Source organism: Chelonia mydas, chromosome 14 (genome assembly GCF_015237465.2).
Source record: "Chelonia mydas isolate rCheMyd1 chromosome 14, rCheMyd1.pri.v2, whole genome shotgun sequence".
In the NCBI taxonomy this organism is placed as follows: Eukaryota; Metazoa; Chordata; order Testudines; family Cheloniidae; genus Chelonia; species Chelonia mydas.
The window spans coordinates 38,442,974-38,469,860 of NC_051254.2; the positions used below are offsets into that span (position 1 = coordinate 38,442,974).

The 26,887-nt window shown below is 51.6% G+C and overlaps 2 protein-coding genes and 1 long non-coding RNA gene across 8 annotated transcripts in view; 1 reads left to right on the top strand and 2 right to left on the bottom strand.

Moving 5' to 3' along the window:
• The window catches only part of LOC114022341 (zinc finger protein OZF), a 793,526-nt gene that overhangs the window by 219,585 nt on the left and 547,054 nt on the right, over positions 1 to 26,887 (top strand). The gene's annotated exons all lie outside the window — the stretch shown is intronic.
• On the bottom strand, positions 1,324 to 26,606 carry LOC102929815 (zinc finger protein 391). The gene is made up of 5 exons (XM_043528478.1): positions 26,553 to 26,606; positions 25,815 to 25,928; positions 6,184 to 7,262; positions 2,022 to 2,080; positions 1,324 to 1,480 (listed from the first exon to the last, which is right to left on the bottom strand). The coding sequence occupies exons 1-5, from the start codon at positions 26,584 to 26,586 to the stop codon at positions 1,324 to 1,326; spliced, it is 1,443 nt and encodes a 480-aa protein (XP_043384413.1). The 5' UTR covers positions 26,587 to 26,606.
• Positions 8,361 to 10,590, bottom strand: LOC119567596. The gene is made up of 3 exons (XR_006285751.1): positions 10,418 to 10,590; positions 8,939 to 9,026; positions 8,361 to 8,418 (listed from the first exon to the last, which is right to left on the bottom strand). It is a non-coding gene; the product is annotated as an uncharacterized LOC119567596 (long non-coding RNA).

Sequence of the window (26,887 nt, forward strand, 5' to 3'; positions counted from 1 at the left end):
ATCCCTTACCTGCAGACTGACTGGAGTGGCTGATTTAAGGAGGCCCACGTCGGTGGAACTCACGCTCCACAAATTGGGTGGGACGCTGGACAATTCTGTGGGGAGATCGGGAATCGGGGTAACCGAGGCCATAAGAGAAGCAACCGCCGAGTCCGGGATGGACATGTGAAGCCCCTCGGGGGCACAAAATATGTGGGCTCCCAGCTTGCTAAGCATGTCCCACCCAAGGTTAGCGGGGCCTTCTGGCATAACAACAAATCTGTGTGACAACTTTAAAGAACCCAGCTCCACAGGGACGGGGCAGGATAGGGGAGCCGGCCACGGGTTGCCCTCAATATCCTGCACCCAGACCTTGGTATTAGAAAGAGAGCCCGCAACAAAAGTTAAAGTGGAAAGGGTGGCTCCGGTATCCACCAAAAAGGGTACAAACCGTTCCCCAATTTTCAAGTAAATTTGCGACTGCAATCCAAGATCCCATTCCAACTCTCCCACGGCTCCCAAAATCTCTGCCTCTAGTCACTGGGGATTAGCGAAGTCCTGGGGAGCGTTAGGGGGAAAGGAGGAACCGGTCGCCGGCTGATCTTGACAAGGAGCCCCTGGTGGAAGCAGGGGGTATTCCCTCTTCCAGTGCCCCGGTTGCTTACAATAATTACAGTTCCCGTTCCTTGTCCCACCACAGCCTCCTCCCCGTCCTGTCCCACATCCGCGTCCCCTCCCCCTTGTATTCCCGTGTCCCTGCCAGTGCTGATTCCCCAAGGGAACCTGCAATGCGGCTGCCAACATACTTCCTTCCTCCTTATTTTGCTTACGTTTTTCCTTAGCTTTCTCCTCGTCCCTACCATTAAACACAAAAGTGGCCAGGCGAACTACTTCGCTTAGGGCTTTCCCTGGCCAATCGGGAACACGTTTAGTTAAATACTTCTTTATGTCTGGCGCCGCTTGATCGACAAAGTAAGAGACCATCATCACGTGGCTAACCTCGGCTTCTGGCTCCACCCCTCCCCCATACATTCTAACCTGCTTAAACAAGGGGGCCAAACATGCAGACGGATGCTCGTTTAGGTCTTGCTGGCACTCTCTAATTTTTGACCAATTTGCCGTCTTACTACCTGCCCTACGGATGCTCTCCAGGAGCCCTTCCCGGGCAGCTGAGAGGCTGGCCCGGCCATTGAGGTCGTTAGGATCCCAACCTGGATCGGCTTCGGGCCAAGGGGTGCGATTCTCAGCGTCCCCCGCCCAACGCCGATTGGCGTCTAGAATAGAATACTTCTCGTCAGGGGTAAATAGGGTTTCAAAATAGCTTGGACGTCTGCCCAGTTAGGGTTAAAGGCCGTAAAGACTGAACGGATAGTCTGTAGGACTCTTTCCGGATCGTCGCGCAACCTCGGCATCTGTGACTGCCAGGTGACCCAAAAGGGCGGTGGACCGTGACCATAGTGACACGGTCATTGCTCGTCGCAATGGGTTGTTGTATCGGGCGCTTGAAGCGCAACAGGGGGTAGGGTTAGAGACGGGTATAGAGGGGCAACAGGAGGAGGAGTAGCGGGAAGAGACGGAGGAGGGAAAGCAGCATAGGGCGGAGCGGAACCTGCAAGCAGCATGCAAACCTTAGATCTGGTACCAGAGCCCAAAGTCGAGGGGCGCCCTTATCTTGGGTGGATGCCCAATTATCCCATACATACCAGTAATCCATTTGAGCTGGATGCTTGTCCTCCAGCTGTTGTCTAAGGCAGGTTAATTCATCCTGTGCAAAAGTTCCGTCGGGTGGCCATCCAAAGGGCGTCTGAATAGTCAGCGCTGGCCACTCGACTTTATACAAAATTACAGCTCTCCTTTCACCTAACCCATGGGTGCCAGAAATACTTTTCCAATTCCCAAGAATCTAAGCCAAAGGGGTTCCCCTGCTCACACTCTGCCCAGAGCCAGTTCTAGGGCTACCAAAAGAACACCTAAGGTGCCAGCCTATCGCCTAAACGACAGCCCACACACCCGTTCCTCCGAGTTCTCGAAGGTGAACTCACCCGGATGCCGGCTGGAGTTGTCCGAGGGAAGGAGTGCGGCTTCGCTTACGAGGGCGAGCCTAGAGTCCCAAACTGTTACGAATTATTCCAGTTAGGACATGTACAGTTCGTTTCTAGGCTGAGGCAACCAAATAAAGACAGACTGCAGAGTGTCTTAAAGTTTGTAGGTTTATTACGCTCGAGCGTGGCACCGCTCCGTTAAGCAGAGCGGGACCCCGATTACAGGTTACACAAAGATTATATACTGTTGGCAAAACATCCTCCCTGTGTGCCTCGGGGGGCCTAACCCAATAAACAGGCCTTCTCCTTATCTATCACCAATCCCCTGCAGCCACCTTCCCCCTGCAAAAACGCTGAATTAGCAGCTATTTCAGGCATGTCGACTGGTTCCTGTCTCCTTTGTTTCCCTTCTCTTGAAACTGTCCAGCTGTCCACCCTGAAGGATCTTTCCTTCCTTCCTTGGTACGTGATGTGCTCGCTTCTAGTTAATGGCCGAGAGGAAACCCAAAATGAAGTCACATATGCTAACTAGGTTAATTTCCCCTAACAATTATGAACAGGAGGCTGCCACGCACCTTTCCTACAACTTTCCTATGACGAGATAACTGGTTCTGTGGATGAAGGGAAAGCAGTGGACGTGGTGTTCCTTGGCTTTAGCAAAGCTTTTGACACTGTCTCCCACAGTCTTCTTGTCAGCAAGTTCAAGAAGTTTGGGCTGGACGAATGCACTATAAGGTGGGTAGAAAATTGGCTAGATTGTCGGGCTCAACGGGTAGTGATCAATGGCTCCATGTCTAGTTGGCAGCCACTATCAAGCGGAGTGCCCCAAGGGTCGGTCCTCGGGCCGGTTTTGTTCAATATCTTTATTAATGATCTGGAGGATGGTGTGGATTGCACCCTCAGCAAGTTTGCAGACGATACTAAACTGGGAGGAGTGGTAGATATGCTGGAGGGTAGCGATAGGATACAGAGGGACCTAGACAAATTGGAGGATTGGGCCAAAAGAAATCTGATGAGGTTCAGCAAGGACAAGTGCAGAGTCCTGCACTTTGGACGGAAGAATGCAATGCACCGCTACAGACTAGGGACCGAATGGCTAGGCAGCAGTTCTGCAGAAAAGGACCTAGGGGTTACAGTGGACGAGAAGCTGGATATGAGTCAACAGTGCGCCCTTGTAGCCAAGAAGGCCAATGGCATTTTGGGACGTATAACTAGGGGCATTGCCAGCAGATCGAGGGAAGTGATTGTTCCCCTCTATTCGACATTGGTGAGGCCTCTTCTGGAGTACTGTGTCCAGTTTTGGGCCCCACACTACAAGAAGGATGTGGAAATATTGGAGAGAGTCCAGCGGAGGGCAACAAAAATGATTAGGGGACTGGAACGTATGACTTACGAGGAGAGGCTGAGGGATCTGGGATTATTTAGTCTACAGAAGAGAAGAATGAGGGGAGATCTGATAGCTGCTTTCAACTACCTGAAAGGTGGTTCCAAAGAGGATGGATCTAGACTATTCTCAATGGTAGCGGATGACAGGACAAGGAGTAATGGTCTCAAGTTGCAGTGGGGGAGGTTTAGGTTGGATATTAGGAAAAACTTTTTCACTAGGAGGGTGGTGAAACACTGGAATGCGTTACCTAGGAAGGTGGTGGAATCTCCTTCCTTAGAAGTTTTTAAGGTCAGGCTTGATAAAGCCCTGGCTGGGACAATTTAATTGGGGATCGGTCCTGCTTTGAGCAGGGAGTTGGACTAGATGACTTCCTGAGGTCCCTTCCAACCCTCATATTCTAGGATTCTAGGATTCTACCACATTCTAAAGGCCACTGTCCTCCGATCCCACTGAGGAGTACCAAAAGAAACTATACCAACTGCTCACAAAACTCCCTGATATATTACGGGAACAAATCTACACAGACACACCCCTAGAGCCCCGACCAGGCGTATTCTATCTGCTACCCAAGATCCATAAACCTGGAAATCCTGGACGCCCCATCATCTCAGGCATCAGCACTCTTACAGCAGGATTATCTGGCGATCTGGACTCTCTCCTCACACCCTATGCTACCAGCACTCCCAGCTATCTTCGAGACACCACCGACTTCCTGAGGAAACTACAACGTATTGGTGATCTTCCTGAAAACACAATCCTGGCCACCACGGATGTAGAAGCTCTTTACACCAATATTCCACATGAGGATGGGCTACAAGCTGTCAGGAACATTATCCCTGATGAGGCCACGGCACACCTGGTGACTGAGCTTTGTGACTTTGTCCTCACCCTCAACCATTTCAGATCTGGGGACAATTTATACTTTCAAGTCAGCGGGACTGCTATGGGTACCCGCTTGGCCCCACAGCATGCCAACATCTTTATGGCTGACTTAGAACAACGCTTCCTCAGCTCTCGTCCCCTAGCGCCCCCTCCTCTATTTGCGCTACATTGATGACATCTTCATCATATAGTCCCATGGGAAGGAGGCCCTTGAAGAATGCCACCTGGATTTCAACAATTTCCACCCCAGCATCGACCTCAGCCTGGACCAGTCCACACAAGAGATCCTGGACACTATAGTGCAAATAAGTGATGGTCACATAAATACCACCCTATACTGGAAACCTACTGACCTCTATACTTACCTACATGCCTCCAGCTTCCATCCAGGACACATCACACGATCCATTGTCTACAGCCATGCCCCAAGATACAACCACATTTGCTCCAATCCCTCAGGCAGAGACAAACATCTACAAGATCTTTATCAAGCATTCTTAAAACTACAATACTCACCTGGGGAAGTGAGGAAACAGACTGACAAAGCAAGATGGAGACCCAGAAGTCACCTTCTACAGGACAGGCCCAACAAGGGAAATAACCGAACACCACTGGCCACCATGTACAGTCCCCAGCTAAAACCTCTCCAGCACATCATCAACGATCTACAACCTATCCTGGAAAACGATTCCTCGTTCTCACAGACCATGGGAGGCAGGACAGTCCTCGCTTACAGAGAGCTCCCAATCTGAAGCAAATACTCACCAGCACCACACCACAGAAACACTAACCCAGGAACCAATCCCTGCAACAAATCCCATTGCCAAATCTGTCCCCATATCTACTCTAGCGACACCATCATAGGACCCAACCATATCAGCCACGCCATCAGGGGCACATTCACGTGCACATCTACCAATGTGATGTATGCCATCATGGGCCAGCAATGCCCCTCTGCCACGTACATTGGCCAAACCGGACAGTCTCTATGTCAAAGAATAAATGGACACAAATATGACATCAGGAATGGTAACATACAAAAGCCCGTAGCAGAATATTTCAATCTCCTTGGACATTCAATAACAGATTTAAAGGTAGCCATCCTTCAACCAAAAAACTTCAAAAACTGATTTCAGAGAGAAACTCCAGAGCTACAATTCATTTGCACACTTAACACCATCAATTTGGGCCTGAATAGGGACTGGGAGTGGCTGGCTCACTACAAAAGCAATTTTCCCTTTGTTGGTATTGACCCCTCCTCATCAGTCATTGGGAGTGGACCACGTCCATCCTGTGTGGATTCTCCCATTTTTAATGAGGTATGATCTGTGTCTGAAACTTTTCCCACAGTCTAAGCTCTTCTGGGGGTCTCTCTCTTGTGTAGATTCTTCCATGTTGAACGAGATCTGATCTCCATGTGAAACTTTTCCCACAGTCCAAGCACTTATAGAGTCACTCTCCTGTGTGGATTCTCTGATGCTTCACCAGCGCCGGTCTCCATGAGAAACTTTTCCCACAGTCCAAGCACTTGTGGGGTCTCTCTCCTGTGTGGACTGCCTGATGTTGAACAAGGTGTGACTTTCTTATGAAACTTTTCCCACAATCCAAGCACTTGTGGGGTCTCTCTCCTTTGTGGATTGCCTGATGATGAACAAGGTGTGACCTCAGCATGAAACTTTTCCCACAGTCCAAGCACTTGTGGGGTCTCTCTCCTTTGTGGATTGCCTGATGATTAACAAGGTATGACCTCTGCTTGAAACTTTTCCCACAGTCCAAGCACTTGTGGGGTCTCTCTCCTTTGTGGATTGCCTGATGTTGAACAAGGTGTGACCTCTGCATGAAACTTTTCCCACAGTCAAAGCACTTGTGGGCTCTCTCTCCTGTGTGGATTGCCTGATGTTGAATAAGGTTTGGCTTTCTTATGAAACTTTTCCCACAATCCAAGCACTTGTGGGGTCTCTCTCCTGTGTGGACTGCCTGATGATGAACAAGGTATGACTTTCTTTTGAAACTTTTCCCACAATCTAAGCATTTGTGGGGTCTCTCTCCTGTGTGGATTGCCTGATGTAGAACGAGGCGTGACCTTTGTATGAATCTTTTCCCACAGTCCAAGCACTTGTGGGGTCTCTCTCCTGTGTGGATTGCCTGATGATGAGCAAGATCTGCCTTGCATATGAAACTTTTCCCACAGTCCAAGCACTTGTGGGGTCTCTCTCCTGTATGGATTTTCTGATGTCTAACAAGCGCCGTCCTCCATGTGAAACTTTTCCCACAGTCCAAGCACTTGTGGGGTCTCTTTCCTGTGTGGATTACCTGATGTTTAACAAGCGCCGACCTCCATGTGAAACTTTTCCCACAGTCCAAGCACTTGTGGGGTCTCTCTCCTGTATGGATTTTCTGATGTCTAACAAGCGCCCTCCTCCATGTGAAACTTTTCCCACAGTCCAAGCACTTGTGGGGTCTCTCTCCTGTGTGGCTTTTCTCATGTGAATTTAGTGCTGACTTTGAACTGAAACATTTCCCGCATTCAACGCATTGAATGGGCTTGTCTACAGTGTGCCTTCTCCCATGGTTATTAAGATCTGTGTGCTTACTGAAGCTTTCCCCACTGTCCAAACACTGAAATGGTTTCTCTCCCGTATGAACTGTCTGATGTGTAACAAGTTGTGATCTCACAATGAATCCTTTCCCACACTCAAGGCAGTGCCAGGGTGTCTCTTCCTTGGGATTTGTCTGCTGCTCTCTGGGATTCTCGTCTCCTCCCCCACCATTAATAGATTCATCCACTTTCTTCCTGGGCTGGTTTATCAGAAGCCTCTCTGACCTGTGCCGATTTCCCCAGGCTTCTCCCTGATTCCAGCAATGGGAAAAATTCCCTTCAGCTCTTCCCAAAAAGGTCCCCTGTGGTTCCACTTCCCCAGGAGCTGCCTCATGATGATTCCCCTCCTTGTTCTCACTCCCTCGCTCAGCACCTGCTGGGAAAGACACAATCCAGAGAGGAGTCATTGTGCTGGGGAGAAAGAGGAATAGCACTGAGGGAAAAGCCAACACAAAGACTGAGCAATTGGATTCTGCCTCCACATCCCACCCTAACACTTACAAGGAAGGAGAGACAGGAAGGGTGGAATGGCGTGAGCAATATCTGCTGACCATAGCCCTGCTCTCGGTGAGATGAAGAAGAACTGAGGGCGTTACTCACATCATATTTTGGGATTCTCAACTTTTTCCTTCATTCCCTAGATGGTTTCTCTGTCAGTCCTCACCTGTGCTGGTGCATCTCACAAGCCTTCTGTCCTTCAAATCCTGGAGATCGGACACCCACAGCTCTTCCCCTCGTTCCAGCCGGGCGATAAGCTCAGGTTTGGGAACGGGAAATCCTGTGCAGAAGGTGAAATGAGTCCGGATCAGGGTGCATGGAGCATTGGTGGAGGATCTGTCACAAAGGACATTCCGTGAGTGGAACCTGCCCCTGTGCTCTGCTGGAGGAACGGGGAATCCAAGAGGATGGGAACAGGGTCACTGAGCCCCCTTGTGCAGAGGACGTTGTCTGGGGAGGTGAGTTGAATTATTACTACACCCTCACTAGGCCTTCCCAGGATCTGTGCGCTCTGGGGGCCTTGCTGACTCACACACAGGTCTGCACTTAAGCCCCTGCCTCTTTCTAAACCTGCACAGCCCAGAGCCCTCCCCATGCCTGGAGCTATTCCCAAGGAGGGAGATGAACAAGGATTGTATGTGCAGCCAAGAAACAACACGGACAAGACAATGCGGATTTATGCCCCTTTGAAAGCTGGAGGGGTGGGGATGGTTTAGCTTGTCCATTGGGTTTTGACTCCCGTGTCCCAGTGGAGAGGGCACCGAAATGCATGTATTTCTCACATGGCAGCTGTACATTATGGAACCCATTCGCCTCTGCTCGAACTGACCAGGGAAGAACCTGACCACATTAACACACGCAGACCCCACAGCTTCTAATAACTATGGGGACGGGAATCCCTTACCCAGCGAGGTCACCGTCTCGTAGTTCTCCTGCATGACATCCCTGTAGAGGGCTCTCTGAGCGGGGTCCAGCAGAGCCCCCTGCTCCTGGGTGAAATAAACAGCCACCTCCTCGAAGGTCACCGGCATCTGAAACACCAAGAGTCCCCCACTCAGCACCTGCTGCCCCAGCCACAATCCCACTACTCATGGGAAAGGAAAAAAAAAACGTGAAGCGGTGGGAGGGCCAGAGTAGCAGAATCCCACCCCCACCCTGCTCAGAGCAGCCAGGAGGCTTCAGGGGGCGGAGAAGGTGAGAGCTCCCTGTCCGCCCCAGCACACGGAGCACGCCAGGATCTTCTCATTTCCCACACGCCTGCCAGCCACAGACTGGGACAGGAAGCAGAGCTCTGAGCCGGGGACAGGGACAGGAATCCCGACAGCTTCCCTTCGTATTTCACAGCAGCCCCGGGCAAGTGGGGTCAGGCTCCAGCACTGGGAACCTGGAAAATGTTCCCAGCCCTGCCGAGGTGGTTATATCCTGCCTGAGAACTGGGGGAATGTCCCCTCCCCCTTTCCCTGCCCCAATGGGCCTACTTAGTAAATCAGTAGGTTTATCAAACCCTGACTCCTCCCTCCCCCGCCCAGCAGCGCCCTGAGACTCCCCTACCTGAGCTGGTTCCAACACAGCCATTTCCCTTCTCTGTCCCCTGGAAGACTGGCTGATCTTTAGTGAAACGTGGACCTGATTCCTCAGCCTGTCGGGGCGAGAGGGAGGTTACAGAAGGGGCTTCTGTCCATGTCCATGTCCATGTTACACCCCGATTCCCCCCAGACTCTTCAGACTGTTGGGGACACTGGGGCATGGCCACTAGGGAGCTCGAGGGGATGGAAGACCACGAGTGTCGATGAAGCCCCCTCGCACAAGGCCCAAGTGTCCTTGGCCCGCCCCCGCCTGGAGGCACACACAGCAGTTATGCTGAGGATCTGCAACAATATGTTGCAGAGTCAGACTGCCTGAAACTAAACAAGGCCAAACAGGGCAGATATGGAAGAACAATGCTGAATAAAGCAGCTTTATGTATAGTTTAACAAATGATACAAAAAACAAGGAAACTAGCTGGGAACTGGATTGGCTGGCTATATGGATACTTAGGGCAGCTTGCTATTGGATAAGTATGCTGAAGAAAGGATGTATAAAAGCCTGTGTAACTTCCTGCTCTGTGTACAGGATTTGAGATTCTAATCTCCCTGTACCTTTTTGAAGCTTCAAATAAACTTTTCTGCTTCTCCACCCCATTGTGATTATTGGGTGAAGCACACCGGGTAGCGAACCCCCTCCCCACCGCGGTTGCTCGCCTCTGGCACTGGGTGCCAGCAACAGCTTTTGGCGTCCCTGGGTGGGCGACGAGGCTGCTATTTAGCCTTGCCCGGACCCCTCCTGGAGGTCGAGGATTGCAGCGAGAATCGACGCCCAGCGCGCACCGGTGAGTTCATCGGGGGCCTCGGAGGAGACGCGATTTGATCGACCCCAGAGGGCACAACACACTCATATAGTGGAGAAGCAGCTGTGGGCGACGATGAGGAACCGGTCCCTTAGATAAGGTAGGAACCTTTGGAAATCCGGATTGTATGCTCTTTTGGAACCTGGGGATGCCCAGAGTTACCGTGTAGGTATGGGACAGGGACAGAGCTCGGGGCTTAGGGCACAGTGTACGCCCCTAGAATGCATTTTAGCAAACTGGAAGGTATTTGGTGCAGATCCGATGACTAAGAGGCAATTAAAACGATTCTGTACAGTTGGCTGGCCTCAATATCAACTAGAGGACCAGGAGTGGTGGCCACCAGGAGGGTCAATTAATTACAACACGATCCTCCAGTTACTCCTGTTCTGTCAGAGAACAAGAAAGTGGAATGAACATATGTATGCGCATTTGTTTCTGGCTTTATGTACTCGACCAGATATTTTACAGCACTCTAATTTGACTCCGACTGGTTCGTTAGTAGCTAATGTTAGTCCCCAGACCCCCACCCCCACTGTAATGGCAGAGCCGGTGTCCCCTTCGGCCCCCACGCCCCCACCTTAGAAGGGTAGGATGCCTCGGGTTACAGAGATTGCCCCCTCGGTGGGACTCTATCCTTTGCTTACCGAGACTGTTGTGGCTTGCCCAGGGGAAGACGGACGTCAGGCTACCACCATGCAAGTTTACACCCATGTGCCATTCAATCCAATAGACCTAGCAGCTTTTAAAACACGGGCTGGGGAATTCTCCACGAACCCAAGCCGGTTTATTTCAGTCTTTGAGGGGTGCCTCAGTAGTCACAAGCTGGATTGGGACGACTGTAATATCCTCCTGAGAACCCTGTTGTCTGAGGTGGAGAGGGATCAGGTTACAGCTAAGGCAAGGGGAGTGTCAGCTTTCAAGCGAAAGAAAGGAAGCTATCTGTCAAGTCCCTACCCCAAGCACTCGTAAACGGTTCAGGGCATTTCTGGGTATGGCAGGCTTTTGCAGGATATGGATCCCAGAGTTTGGACTCTGCGCTAAACCCCTGTACGACTGTGTAAAAGGAGCAGATCATGACCCCTTCTATTGGACCCCAGAGGCTGACAGGGCATTTAAAATCCTGAAAAAAAAGTTAATAAAAGCCCCGGCTCTGGGCCTGCCGGATCTCTCTAAGCCGTTTCAGTTGTATGTACATAAATGAAAGGGGGTGGCCCTAGAAGTGCTCACACAGCTGTTAGGAGCACGGAGACGTCCCGTGGCTTATTTTTCTAAGCAACTGGATCAGGTTGCAAAGGGTTGGCCGGCATGTTTACGGGCGGTTGCAGCTACTGCCCTAGTGCTTGAGGAAGCTGAGACGCTAACATTGGGAGGGGTTATGCAAATCTATACTGCCCATATGGTCCGAGCCTTATTGGATGCAAAGGGAGGGCTTTGGCTCACCCAGGCTCGGATTGCTCGGTACCAGGCTAAGCTGTTAGAAAACTCTGAAGTCACCTTACAGCCTTGCCCCTCCCTTAACCCAGCCACCCTGTTGCCAGAAACAGAGGAACAGAAACATGACTGTTTAGAGATCATAGATGCCCAGTACTCCAGCCGTCTGGATTTAAAGGATGTACCCCTCCCAAATGCAGATGATGAGTGGTACACTGATGGTAGCAGTACTGTAATAGATGGGCAAAGGAGGGCGGGTTATGCTGTTGTGACCATCCATGACACTGTGGAAGCGGAAGGTTTGCCTGCTGGGACCTCTGCCCAGCTTGCCGAACTAATAGCCCTGACCCGTGCACTTGAACTGTCAAAAGGAAAGCGGGTCAACAATTTTACTGATTCAAAGTATGCTTTTGGTGTGCTCCATGCTCATGCTGGCCTATGGAAGCAAAGGGGAATGCTGACAGCCCAAGGCTCCCCAGTCAAGTACGGGCCCCAAATCCTCTGGCTCCTAGAAGCCGTACAACTTCCCTCGGAAGTGGCGGTGATACACTGTAAAGCCCATCAAAGGGACGATCAAGATGTGGCCAGAGGTAATGCCCGGGCAGATAGAGAGGCTAAGCATGCTGCCACCCTGCCATCCCCTCAGACTGAGAACGCCCATATGCATGCCCTTATCCCATCAGTAGGGGAGCTTCCAACCCCTCAGTACTCTGGGGAGGAGAGACAGCTAACTGACAAACTCGGTCTCCGGGAAAAGGAGGGATGGCTCCATTCCCCGGAAGGGAAGGTCCTCTTACCAAAGGGCCTGATCCAGCCAGTGCTGCAGAAACTACATCAAACCACTCATACTGGCAGGGAAGCACTTATCCAGCTAATGGGAAAATACTTTATCACTTCCGGACTCTGACCCCTGGCTGCCCAGATACAAGCGGACTGCTTAGTCTGCCAAAAGAATAACCCCCCACCGGGACATCCTGTGCCACCAGCTGCCCTAGAACCCACTCCGAGCCCCGGACAAGTGTGGCAAATAGACTTTACTGAGTTTCCCCGGACCCAAGGGTTCAAATATCTCCTTGTCATAGTGGATCGGTTCAGCGGATGGCCAGAAGCCTTCCCATGCCGTAACTGCACTGCCAGGACAGTGGCCCTCAAGTTTGTTAAGGAGATCATTCCTCGCTTTGGACTCCCCCTGTGGATGGAATCTGACAACGGGACACACTTCACGTCAAAAATCATCCAAAGCATCTCAAATGCCTTGCAGATCCCCTGGAAACTCCATACGCCCTGGAGACCGCAAGCCAGTGGTGTAGCGGACCGTACCAATCAGACCCTTAAATGGCATCTCTCAAAAGCGTGCCAAGAAGCCTCACTGCGATGGCCTGATGCTTTGCCCCTCGTCCTACTCCGTATCCACGTTCTCCCAAAGGGTAGATTAGGGCTTAGTCTCTTTGAAATTATGTTTGGAAGGGTATGGCCTATGAATGGCACCCCGGTTCTGTCAGGGGAATGGGAGTTGGGTAATGGTTTTTTGTCTCAGTATATGTGTTCCCTGTCTGCTGTTCTCTTGTCTCTTCACAGGTATACCAAGGATTCCCAGCCTCTCCCCTTGGACTCTCCCGTCCACTCCTTACAGCCCGGTGACTCCGTGCTTGTTCGTACCTGGAAAGACGAGCCTCTCCAGGAAAAGTGGAAAGGACCCTCTACCGTCCTGCTGGTCTCCCATACAGCGGCAAAGATCGAGGGACACAAGAACTGGAGCCATCACTCTCGTCTGAAGGCAGTACCCACCCCCTCGTCAGCAGAACAGTGGACCGTCCAACCTGCTGACTCCTCATCTAGTAACAATCTTGGGCTAAAGCTACTGTTTAAAAGACACAAATAGCGGGCACCTTAACGCTAAAATGGGCCCACCCAGGTACTAAAGACCCTGGGTTGAAAAGACTCTGGTGATAATTAATTGGGTAACATTGTTATTCTCTGTATTAGTAGTTCCAAACTGTGCATATCGGGAGCATAACTCCTTTGTTTTGCTTGCGCACCATGTTGCTACTTTAACAAACCAGACTGATTGCTGGGTATGTGCTCCAAATCCACTGTCCCCCAAAACGGGAATGCCCCTTGACATGCTGCCCTTGACCCTAGCAGAATTAGCTGCCACCAAAGAGCAGGAAAGAGCGGACTCGCCGTTCTGGAACAAGACCTCTTTACAGCAGGCCACCTATCAGGACCAGGAGTATTCAGTTGCAGTACTCACTGAGGGAGTGTTATGTTTTACCCGAAACCAATCTGATCACTATGGGCGTCCTGTGGGAAAAAGCTCCTGTGTTATTACACAGTGGGCTGACGGGTATTGGATAAAGACCAAAAGGGGAGGCCAGCAGTGTGGGTGTAATGGTTCTTCCCCTTTTAGGGAAACGTTTACACATAATCTTACCACAAAAAAAGGGTTTGAAAATATAACTTGCCGTCCAGTTAATATCTCCAACGTAGCAAGCCAATGATGGGTTTGTAGTGGTCCCTACGGCGAGTGTAATTTGAACGGCACAATTAGAAACGCCCCTACTTGTACCCAATCAGGAGCATGGGATGCCCCCTTAGGGGCATATGAACTGTTTGGAAAAACAGCCAAAGCAGCCTTAAATATCCCAGGAACCCCCTTAAGAAACAGTCCTTACTGGGCCCCACAGGGTCACTATTTTGTATGTGGCCGAAAGGCTTACAAGGTGCTGCCAGCCAACTGGACAGGTAGCTGTTATATAGCTCGTGGAGTTCCTCATCTGTCAATAACTGCCACACTGCCCAAAGGAAAGATTAAAAATGCCCGAGACACCTCTGTTAAGTCACGAGAAAAGACCCTGCGGCGACTGACTACGGCATTGGAGGGCAAAATAAAAAAATTCCCTCACAACCGAGAAGCTTGTAGGGTGCTCTGTACTGGAAATAGCGCCACTGTTTACCGGGCCAGCCATGGCATGCACAGGCCGCTACACTGTAAGACTGCAGATGGTACTTGAGAAAGTGGCCTTAAAGTTAAAGGACTCGGTTAGCGATTTAGGGTCAGCAGTAAAAACATTAAATAAAGAGGTACAGCAGCTCAGGACATTTTCCCTCCAAAACAGGCTGGCTTTGGACTATCTCTCGGCATCCCAAGGAGGGGTTTGTGCCCTCGTCGGGCCCCGATGGTGTGTATATGTAAACGATAGCAGTTATGAGATCTATGAAAAGGTGGTACAGGCTGAGGCCCATGCCCGAGCCGGAGCATAGGTTGCCTATACTGCCCCCGAGAGCGATTGGTTGCAAACCTTGTTTTCAGGCTGGGGTTTGTCGTTTTGGCTTGGTGGTTTAATTAGCCTCTTATTGAAACTTCTTTTTCCTGTATTGCTTGTATTACCGGTGTTATGCTGTGCAGTATCATGTGTCAGGGCCCAAGTGTCCTTGGCACCCCCCCGCCAGGAGGCACTCGCAGCAGTTATGCTGAGGATCTGCAACAATATGTTGCAGAGTCAGACTGCCTGAAACTAAACAAGGCCAAACAGGGCAGATATGGATGAACAATGCTGAATAAAGCAGCTTTATGTATAGTTTAACAAATGATACAAATAACAAGGAAACTAGCTGGGAACTGGATTGGCTGGCTATATGGATACTTAGGGCAGCTTGCTATTGGATAAGTATGCTGAAGAAAGGATGTATAAAAGCCTGTGTAACTTCCTGCTCTGTGTACAGGATTTGAGATTCTAATCTCCCTGTACCTTTTTGAAGCTTCAAATAAACTTTTCTGCTTCTCCACCCCGTTGTGATTATTGGTTGAAGCACACCGGGTAGCGAACCCCCTCCCCACCGCTGTTGCTCGCCTCTGGCACTGGGTGCCGGCAACAAGACCCTCCCAGTAACAGCATCTCCGAGCCAAATGCTAAAAAAAGGGAAGAATCAAAAGGGCCACTTTGGGAGATTTCCCCCCATTGCAGTGTAAACCCCTCTCCCTTACCAATAGCTGGAGGCCTCTGGTGGCATCACCTGAAGATTGAGCTGCCCTGGACTCCCCTGGCAGCCCCCAGGGACAGGCAGGAAGAGGCTGATCCCATTGGCCCATCCGCGCACCCCCCTCCCTGAGCCAGCAGAGACTCCGGTCTGACTCTGGTGTGGCTGAGATCTGAACCCTGGAGGGAAATCAGACCAGGGCCCTGGGCAGCCCCCAACACTCACGGCACACAGACCCCACCACCACAGGGGTGTCTGACAATAACACACTCAGAGGCAGGTGTGTGGGGGCGGTGGGCGGGTTTTTTCCTTGTAGTTTCTGCACCCTGAGGGGTTAGTCTCCTGATCACTCCCAAAGCTGAGAAAAGCTTCTCTCCGCCCCTCCCACCTCGTCTCCATTGGGGCGGAGAAGCTGCCTTGGCATCTCCCCCCGCCCGCCTCCCCACATCCCCCCTTTCCCTCGCTGTGCCCCCCACTCACGTCTTCCCCCATTCCCGACCTCGCTTCCCTCAGCCCCACAGTCCCCCGATCCTCCTCCATTGCCCCATCTTCCCTCCAGTGCACCCCTGCCCCCATCCCAGCCTGCCCCCGGCATCCCCTGCACCCGCCTCCGGCCCCTCTTTATCCTCCTCCCCCTGCAGCCCAGATGTGACGGGGGGGGGGCCGCAGCAAGGGGGGGATGGGAGGGTCTCTCTTACCTTCCCTCCGAGCGGGGCCCCCGGGGCGGGGCAGGGCCGGGGCGGGAAGGGGCCTTGGCCGGGCTGGGGGCTCTGCCCTGGGAGAGGCTCCCGGGGAGCAGCGGGCAGGGCCCGGCTGGAGGTTCCCCTCTCCCGGCTGCAGCCCGGGCTCCGGGCTCCCAGCACCAGCCGCCGGGGCTCGGGGATCTCGCCGGGAGCCTGGGAGCCGGAGTCCCCGCAGCGGCTGCGAGTCACTTCCTGCGGCCGGGCCTGAGCCCCGCGATCGCTCCCCCAGAGCCGCCCCCCAGCCGCTCCTGGGTCCTAGCGATCAACACACCTAAGGATCAGCATCCCTGGGTCCGGCTCCTGTTACACTCACAGGCTCCAAGGTCACAAGGGACCATCATGAGCATCTTGCCCAGGGGTTCTCACGACCAAATTTGGTGGCCTCAGAGTGTGGCCAGCAGCTCTCGCTGGTGCCCGCTCTGACACTTACCCCTATAATCCCAATTAACTTTACTAGAAACCAATCAATATGCACAGAGGTAAGAGGGGGGAACACTCCTCCTAGCGTGGGGAACTTTTCTGGCTTCTACCAAGCCCCAGAGGAACTGGCAAGCAAAAGGATCTGAGTCCTTTACCCAGAGGCCTGCATGACCTCGAGGACCCCTGCCCGCTTCCACTCTGGACCCGTAACCCCAAGACTGGGCCAAGGGCTCCTGAGGCGCTCGACCCCCAATCTTGTGATCACTCAGGACAGCTGTCCCCATTGTGGGGTGTTCTCTCCACTCTGGATGCTTCCTTGATCATTGCACAGAGTTAAGAACAAATACAATTTATTAAACAGCAACTAATACAAAAATAAGGAGAAAAGTGGGAAAGATGAAAGGAAAACATGACACCCCGCTCTGTGGGGGGGAACCCCAAACAACCCTCTCTGGAATGCCAGGGCACTTCACAGTCTGTCCCTCCCACGTCCCAGGCCTCCTGCCCAGGCCCGGCCTGTGCTGCAGGCATGCCCAGGTTTGGACACTAACTCTGGTGTTGGCCTCAGGCTCTAGGTAGTAGGACCCTTCTTCCTAGCGTCAGCTGCTTCCTGTCAGGGTTATGATCCCCCACCCAGTCTGGCCTGCAAGACCTCTTGGCTGAGGGCCTCTCCTTGCCCTGGGCCCTTTGCCCAGGGTCCCCTTCGCTCACTGCTCCCGCCTCCCGACTGCTCCAGTTTCCCTCTGCCTCCAGCCCAGCCCAGCCCAGCCCTCCTCTCTCCTTAGCCCCTCCTGTTCTACTCTAGCCCAGCCAGCTCTAGCTGACACAAAGGAGAGGATCCCGGTTCCTGACTCCCTCATTGGCCTGCCTGCCCTGTCAATCAGGCTGACCTACAGCATTGCCCCCCCACCCCCGCCCCCCGTCAGTCTCAGGGTCTTCATTTCTCATTGGCCCTTCCCCTTTCTTTTGGTGTTCGGAGACGGGCTAACTAATGGCCAACCCATTAAGTTTCAGTAAGGGGCCAACAATCCCCTTACTCCTATAAACATGAAAATCATAGTTTCTTTATTGGCAGTTAGTAAATCCGCTGCTGTGAAAAAGGGTATTTCTATGTTTGCTAAAAATTTTCACAACCTCTCAGCTAGCGACTCGGGTTGCCAATTTGGTAATATTTTAAAAATGGACACTCAAGTAGGAGTGCTGCAACCTCCCCTGCCCCACCTCTTCCCTCCAAGGCCCTGCTCCGACTCCACCTCTTCCTCCAAGGGCCTACCCGCCCTCCACTTCTCTTTCCCCCTTCCCTGCCTAGGTCAGGCAGGACTTGTCTGTGGAGCCGGGGCTGGGAGCTGCAGCTGCCCAGTGCAAGTAGGAGGCAGCCCCGGCTGAGTCGGCTCTGATGGGAGTGATGACCCAGTGCCTCCCCACCCGCAGTAACTCGACTTTGGCTGTCGTCTGTAGATGTGATCGGACACTGTCAGGTCCCCTTTTCCACTGGACTTCGTGGTTGAAAACCGGGCACCTGGCCACCCTAACAGCATCCACTGGGCCAGAAGTGCTGGGAACGCGTCAGGGACAAGTTCTGCTTTCCGATGGTGGAGGAAGGAACCAGGGGGCAGGTGGGTTAGACTCAGTTCTGACCAGCAGGGAAGAATTCATTGGTCGAGATGAAATTACTGTAAAGTGGGTGCACAACTAAAGACTGCTCTCAGAGTAGTTATCTATGGTCTGGTGTCAAACTGGGAGGGGAATGGTGCGGGGGGGGGGTGGGAGCCAGGGGAGGGAGAAGCTCCAGGTGGCCTCCCTCGCTCTTTATGGGGAAGAGGGAGTGGAGGGCGGCAGCCCAGCAGGGAACGGGGCCTAGATAGGGAGCAATTCACACAGAGCTTGTAGGGCAGCCACATTCCTGGGAGAGAGCTGCTGCTGGAGTTGACAGAGTGGGCTCTCAGCTCCCCACATTGCCCCTCCTAGGTCGGTGGAAGTGCTCCTGGTGAGGACACACCCCACCGACCCAAGGAGGACAGTGTGGACATCATCTACTGCACTCATTACTGGAGTGGTTATAAGTCAACCTAATACAGGTCAACTTAAGTTTGCAGTGTTGACGTACCCTTACAAACAAAAGGATTTCTCTCACCCAAAAGTTTTCAGCAGTCCATGCTCATTGGAAAGCCTTCCAGCTCGGACCACTCCCCCAGCTCAATGATGCTCCTATTGTCTTTCAAGGGATCTTGCTGCCCTGAGCAGACATGGGGCCAGAACCCCTTTCCCCGCTTCTTGTACTCGGATCCTATATATTTGAAAAGTCTTTGCTGGGTTATGGGGTCAGGGAACTCCGTGGCATAAGTGAGCTATACACTGCGCTACAGATGAATTGTAAGTTTCTTTGTTTACCCCTTTCTTCCTGTTGGTGGAAATCTCAGAGAATCCTTTAAGACTCAAAATCAGGGGAAGAAATTTACCCATTTTCTTCTCAAGTGGCTAAACCGCCTTCACTTCTCACCTCATTATTCGGCTGTATTAGTTACAAAAGTTTTAGCATCATCATAAAAGAAAGAGAACGAAAGAGAAAACAACCCTGCCATCTACAAATCATCTGGACCAAACCTAGAAAAAGCCGGGAAGTAATTTTACCAAAAGATGGAAACGGGACTATAAGATCTGAAAGTCCAACTGTGCTTTGAAGTTCATTGAGATTTCCCTGCCAACTCCAGGTCTGTGACACTTCCTTCTCCAGCCCTCGGGAGTCTGACTAAGATCACAGACATCAAAGCTGTGACTCCTAAGCATGGAGAGCCAGGGACAGGGTGGTACGTGACACCGTGGGAGATGGAGGGATAGAACGGAGGCAGGTTAAACTTTCCATGGCTGGGACAGAGGCTGCTGTGTGGAGAGAGGAGCGTGACAGTGAGAGGGGAAAATGGGAATCTCTCGCACTCACCCCCTTGCCCTGAAATAGCACAGAAGCGAAAACACCACATTTTACTGTCCCTTCTCCCACCTTTTTAGCATCTGGTTAATTCTGGCCCATAAGGGATAAAATGTAGAAACAGTAAATGCTTGACTATCTAGGAATGAGACAACCTGGCCCCAAAGGGGGAACTCAGGGACTAGCAATCACTCTGCTAACGGGAGGTCGGGGGTCAGAAACTGTGTTCCCGGCAGGCTACACAGCTGCACTGCAGGCTATGGAGGGCCGTGGAGGCAGGCAGGGAGAGGAGCCCCTCCCCAGGCTTGGCCCAGGTCCACTGGACCTGCTGGGGAGAGGAACCCCTCCCTCAGCCTGGCCCAGGACCACAGGAGCCGCCATGGCTGGGGAGAGCTGCTTCTGACCTGGCCCCAAACTCCTGTGGTGAGAGAGGGCTGGGGGAGTCCTCTCTCCACTGCAGTCTGAACCCCAAACCCCTCATCCCCAGTCCCAACCCCCACATGCCTAGCCAGAGCACTCACCCCTCTGCACCCCGTCCCTCTGTCCCAGCCCTGAACCACCTCTCACACGTCAACCTCCACATCCCCAGCCCCACCCCAGAGCCCGCACCTGAATCCAGAGCCCTCACCCCCTGCACCTCATCCCTGTCCCAGTCCTGAGCCAGTTCCCACACTCTGAATCCCTCGGCCCCACCCCCACCCCATGAATTTTGTTCTGTGCGCCAATATGGAGATGAGGTGTCACATACTGGTGCGTAGAACCAAATTCATTCCGCACTTGGACGTAAAAACTGAGGGAACACTGGTCAGAACACATCAGATGCTGAGCGGGGTCCACCAGAGCCCCCTGCCCCTGGGTGAAATACACAGCCACCTCCTCGAAGGTCACCGGCATCTGAAACAACAAGAGTCCCCCGCTCAGCACCTGCTGCCCCTGCCACAATCCCACTAATCATGGCAAAGAAAGAAAAGAGTGAAGGGCCAGAGTAGCAGAATCTCACAGGCACCCTGCTCAGAGCAGCCAGGAGGCTCCAGGGGCTGGGAGACGGTGAGAGCTCCTTGTCCCACCAACACACGAAGAATGGGAGGGTCTTCTCATTTCCCACACGCCTGCCAGCCACAGGCTGAGTCGGGAAGCAGAGCTCTGAGCTGGGGACGGGGACAGGAATCCCGACAGCTTCCCTTTGTATTTCACAGCAACTGTTACGAATCATTCCAGTTAGGACACGTACAGTTCGTTTCTAGGCTGAGGCAACAAAATAAAGACAGACTGCAGAGTGTCTCAGAGTTTGTAGGTTTATTACGCTCGAGCGTGGTACCGTTCTCTTAAGCAGAGCGGGACCCTGATTCCACGTTACACAAAGATTATATGCTGTTGGCAAAACATCCTGCCTGTGTGCCTCGGGGCGGGGGGGGGGAGGCCTAACCCAATAAACAGGCCTTCTCCTTATCTATCACCAATCCCCTGCAGCCACCTTCCCCCTGCAAAAACGCTGAATTAGCAGCTATTTCAGGCATGTCCGTTAGTTCCTGTCTCCTTTGTTTCCCTTCTCTTGAAACTGTCCAGCTGTCCACTTTGAAGGATCCTCCTTCCTTAGTACGTGATGTGCTCACTTCTAGTTAATGGCCGAGAGGAAACCCAAAATGGAGTCACATATGCTAACTAGGTTAATTTCCCCTAACAATTATGAACAGGAGACTGCCAGGCAACTTTCCTACAACTTTCCTATGACGAGATAACTGGTTCTGTGGATGAAGGGAAAGCAGTGGGGCATTGTAGTAGGGGCATTGCCAGCAGTAAGTAGGGGCATTGCCAGCAGATCAAGGGACGTGATCGTTCCCCTCTATTCGACATTGGTGAGGCCTCATCTGGAGTACTGTGTCCAGTTTTGGGCCCCACACTACAAGAAGGATGTGGAAATATTGCAGAGAGTCTAGCGGAGGGCAATAAAAATGATTAGGGGACTGGAACACATGACTTACGAAGAGAGGCTGAGGGATCTGGGATTATTTAGTCTACAGAAGAGAAGAATGAGGGGAGATTTGACAGCTGCTTTCAACTCCCTGAAAGGTGGTTCCAAAGAGGATGGATCTAGACTATTCTCAGTGGTAGCGGATGACAGGACAAGGAGTAATGGTCTCAAGTTGCAGTGGGGGAGGTTTAGGTTGGATATAAGGAAAAACTTTTTCACTAGGAGGGTGATGAAACACTGGAATGCGTTACCTAGGGAGGTGGTACCTTTGTGGGGGAGGGATAGCTCAGTGGTTTGAGCATTGGTCTGCTAAACCCAGGATTGTGAGTTCAATCCTTGAGGGGGCCATTTAGGGATGTGGGACAAAAATGGGAGATTGGTCCTGCTTTGAGCAGGGGGTTGGACTAGATGACCTCCTGAGGTCCCTTCCAACCCTAATATTCTATGATTCTATGTGGTGGAATCTCCTTCCTTAGAAGTTTTTAATGTCAGGCTTGACAAAGCCCTGGATGGGAAGATTTAAGTGGGGATCGGTCCTGCTTTGAGCAGGTGGTTGGACTAGATGACCTCCTAAGGTCCCTTCGAACCCTCATATTCTAGGATTCTAGGATTCTACCACATTCTAAAGGCCACTGTCCTCCATCCCACTAAGGAGTACCAAAAGAAACTACACCAACTGCTCAAGAAACTCTCTGCTACAGCACAGGAACAAATCTACACAGACACACCCCTAGAGCCCCGACCAGGGGTATTCTATCTGCTACCCAAAATCCATAAACCTGGAAATCCTGGACGCCCCATCATCTCAGGCATCAGCACTCTTACAGCAGGATTATCTGGCGATGTGGACTCTCTCCTCACACCCTATGCTACCAGCACTCCCAGCTATCTTCGAGACACCACCGACTTCCTGAGGAAACTACAACGTATTGGTGATCTTCCTGAAAACACCATCCTGGCCACCATGGATGTAGAAGCTCTTAACACCAATGTTCCACATGAGGATGGGCTACAAGCTGTCAGGAACATTATCCCTGATGAGGCCACGGCACACCTGGTGGCTGAGCTTTGTGACTTTGTCCTCACCCTCAACCATTTCAGATCTGGGGACAATTTCTACTTTCAAGTCAGCGGGACTGCTATGGGTACCTGCATGACCCCACAGCACGGCAACATCTTTATGGCTGACTTCCACCTGGATTTCAACAATTTCCACCCCAGCATCGACCTCAGCCTGGACCAGTCCACACAAGAGATCCTGGATACTATAGTGCAAATAAGTGATGGTCACATAAATACCACCCTATACTGGAAACCTACTGATCTCTATACTTACCTACATGCCTCCAGCTTCCATCCAGGACACATCACACGATCCATTGTCTACAGCCATGCCCCAAGATACAAGCGCATTTGCTCCAATCCCTCAGGCAGAGACAAACACCTACAAGATCCTTATCAAGCATTCTTAAAACTACAATACTCACCTGGGGAAGTGAGGAAACAGACTGACAAAGCAAGATGGAGACCCAGAAGTCACCTTCTACAGGACAGGCCCAACAAGGGAAATAACCGAACACCACTGGCCATCATGTACAGTCCCCAGCTAAAACCTCTCCAGCACATCATCAACGATCTACAACCTATCCTGGAAAACGATTCCTCATTCTCACAGACCATGGGAGGCAGGCCAGTCCTCGCTTACAGACAGCTCCCAATCTGAAGCAAATACTGATCAGCACCACACCACAGAAACACTAACCCAGGAACCAATTCCTGCAACAAATCCCATTGCCAAATCGGTCCCCATATCTACTCTAGCGACACCATCATAGGACCTAACCATATCAGCCACGCCATCAGGGGCACATTCACGTGCACATTGACCAATGTGATCTATGCCATCATGGGCCAGCAATGCCCCTCTGCCACGTACATTGGCCAAACCGGACAGTCTCTATGTAAAAGAATAAATGGACACAAATCTGACATCAGGAATGGTAACATACAAAAGCCAGTAGCAGGACACTTCACTCTCCCTGGACATTCAGTAACAGATGTAAAAGTAGCCATCCTTCAACCAAAAAACTTCAAACACAGACTTCAGAGAGAAACTCCAGAGCTACAATTCATTTTCAAACTTAAAACCAACAATTTGGGCCTGAATAGGGACTGGGAGTGGCTGGCTCACTAGAAAAGCAATTTTCCCTCTCTTGGTATTGACCCTTCCTCATCAGTCATTGGGAGTGGACCACATTCATCCTGTGTGGATTCTCCCATTTTTAATGCGGTATGATCTCTGTCTGAAACTTTTCCCACAGTCCAAGCACTTATAGAGTCACTCTCCTGTGTGGATTCTCTGATGTTTAACCAGCGCCGGTCTCCATGTGAAACTTTTCCCACAGTCCAAGCACTTATAGGGTCTCACTCCTGTGTGGATTCTCTGATGTTTAACCAGCGCTGATCTCTGTATGAAACTTTTTCCACAGTCCAAGCACTTGTGGGGTCTCTCTCCTGTGTGGAGTGCCTGATGATAAACAAGCTCTGACTTTCGTATGAAACTTTTCCCACAGTCCAAGCACTTGTGGGGTCTCTCTCCAGTGTGGATTACCTGATGTTGAACAAGGTGTGACTTTCTTATGAAACTTTTCCCACAATTCAAGCATTTGTGGGGTCTCTCTCCTGTGTGGAATGCCTGATGTTGAACAAGGTGTGACCTCTGCATGAAACTTTTCCCACAGTTAAAGCACTTGTGGGGTCTCTCTCCTTTGTGGATTGCCTGACGTTTAACAAGGTGTGACCTCTGCATGAAACTTTTCCCAGAGTCAAAGCACTTCTGGGGTCTCTCTTCTGTGTGGACTGCCCGATGTTTTACAAGGTATGACCTCTGCTTGAAACTTTTCCCACAGTCAAAGCACTTGTGGGGTCTCTCTTCTGTGTGGACTGCCCGATGTTTTACAAGGTATGACCTCTGCTTGAAACTTTTCCCACAGTCCAAGCACTTGTGGGGTCTCTCTTCTGTGTGGACTGCCTGATGTTGAACAAGGTGTGACTTTCTTATGAAACTTTTCCCACAATCCAAGCACTTGTGGGGTCTCTCTCCTGTGTGGATTGCCTGATGACGAACAAGGCGTGACCTTCGTATGAAACTTTTCCCACAGTCCAAGCACTTGTGGGGTCTCTCTTCTGTGTGGACTGCCCAATGTTTTACAAGGTCTGACCTCTCCTTGAAACTTTTCCCACAGTCCAAGCACTTGTGGGGTCTCTCTCCTGTGTGGACTGCCTGATGCTGAACAAGGCGTGACCGTTGTATGAAACTTTTCCCACAGTCCAAGCACTTGTGGGGTCTCTCTCCTGTGTGGATTGCCTGATGTTGAACAAGGCGTGACCTTCGTATGAAACTTTTCCCACAATCCAAGCACTTATGGGGTCTCTCTTCTGTGTGGATTGCCTGATGATCAGCGAGATCTGACTTGCATATGAAACTTTTCCCACAGTCCAAGCACTTGTGGGGTCTCTCTCCTGTATGGATTTTCTGATGATAACCAAGGGCTGATCTCCAAGTGAAACTTTTCCCACAGTCCAAGCACTTGTGGGGTCTCTCTCCTGTGTGGATTACCTGATGTTTAACAAGGGTTGACCGCTGTATGAAACTTTTCCCACAGTCCAAGCACTTATGGGTTTTCTCTCCTGTGTGGATTGCCTGATGATTAACAAGTGCCGACCTCCATGTGAAGCTTTTCCCACAGTCCAAACATTTATGGGGTCTCTCTCCTGTGTGGCTTTTCTCATGTGAATTTAGTGCTGACTTTGAACTGAAACATTTCCCGCTTTCAACGCATTGAATGGGCTTGTCTACAGTGTGGCTTCTCCCATGGTTATTAAGATCTCTGCGCTTATTGAAGCTTTCCCCACTGTCCAAGCATTGAAATGGTTTCTCTCCCGTATGGACTCTCTGATGTGTAACAAGTTGTGATCTCACAATGAATCCTTTCCCACACTCAAGGCAGTGCCAGGGTGTCTCTTCCTTGGGATTTGTCTGCTGCTCTCTGGGATTCTCATCTCCTCCCCCACTGTTAAGAGATTCATCCACTTTCTTCCTGGGTTGGTTTATTAGAAGCCTCTCTGACCTGTGCCAATTTCCCCAGGCTTCCCCCTGATTCCAGCAATGGGAAAAATTCCCTTCAGCTCTTCCCAAAAAGGTCCGCTGTGGTTCCACTTCCCCAGGAACTGCCTCATGATGATTCCCCTCCTTGTTCTCACTCCCTCGCTCAGCACCTGCTGGGAGAGACACAATCCAGAGAGGAGTCATTGTGCTGGGGACAAAGAGGAATAGCATTGAGGGAAAAGCCAACACAAAGACTGAGCAAGTGGATTCTGCCTCCACATCCCACCCTAACATTTACAAGGAAGGAGAGACGGGAAGGGTGGAATGGCGTGAGCAATATCTGCTGACCATAGCCCTGCTCTCGGTGAGATGAAGAAGAACTGAGGGCGTTACTCACATCATATTTTGGGATTCTCAACTTTTCCTTCATTCCCTAGATGGTTTCTCTGTCAGGTCTCACCTGTGCTGGTGCATCTCTGAAGCCTTCTGTCCTTGAAATCCTGGAGATCGGACACCCACAGCTCTTCCCCTCGTTCCAGCCGGGCGATAAGCTCAGGTTTAGGAATGGGAAATCCTGTGCAGAAGGTGAAATGAGTCTGGATCAGGGTGCATGGAGCATTGGTGGAGGATCTGTCACAAAGGACATTCCGTGAGTGGAACCTGCCCCTGTGCTCTGCTGGAGGAACGTGGAATCCAAGAGGATGGGAACAGGGTCACTGAGCCCCCTTGCGCAGAGGACGTTGTCTGGGGAGGTGAGTTGAATTATTACTACACCCTCACTAGGCCTTCCCAGGATCTGTGCGCTCTGGGGGCCTTGCTGACTCACACACAGGTCTGCACTTAAGCCCCTGCCTCTTTCTAAACCTGCACAGCCCAGAGCCCTCCCCATGCCTGGAGCTATTCCCAAGGAGGGAGATGAACAGAGATTGTATGTGCAGCCAAGAAACAACACAGACAAGACAATGTGGACTTATGCCCCTTTGAAAGCTGGAGGGGTGGGGATGGTTTAGCTTGTCCATTGGGTTTTGACTCCCATGTCCCAGTGGAGAGGGCACCGAAATGCATGTATTTCTCACATGGCAGCTGTGCATTATGGAACCCATTCGCCTCTGCTCTAACTGACCAGGGAAAAACCTGACCACATTAAGACACGTAGACCCCACAGCTTCTTATAACTGAGGGGACGGGAATCCCTTACCCAGCGAGGTCACCGTCTCGTAGTTCTCCTGCATGACGTCCCTGTAGAGGGCTCTCTGAGCGGGGTCCAGCAGAGCCCCCTGCCCCTGGGTGAAATAAATAGCCACCTCCTCAAAGGTCACCGGCATCTGAAACACCAAGAGTCCCCCACTCAGCACCTGCTGCCCCAGCCACAATCCCACTACTCATGGGAAAGGAAAAAAAAACGTGAAGCGGTGGGAGGGCCAGAGTAGCAGAATCCCATCCCCACCCTGCTCAGAGCAGCCAGGAGGCTTCAGGGGGTGGAAAAGGTGAGAGCTCCCTGTCCGCCCCAGCACACGGAGCACGCCAGGATCT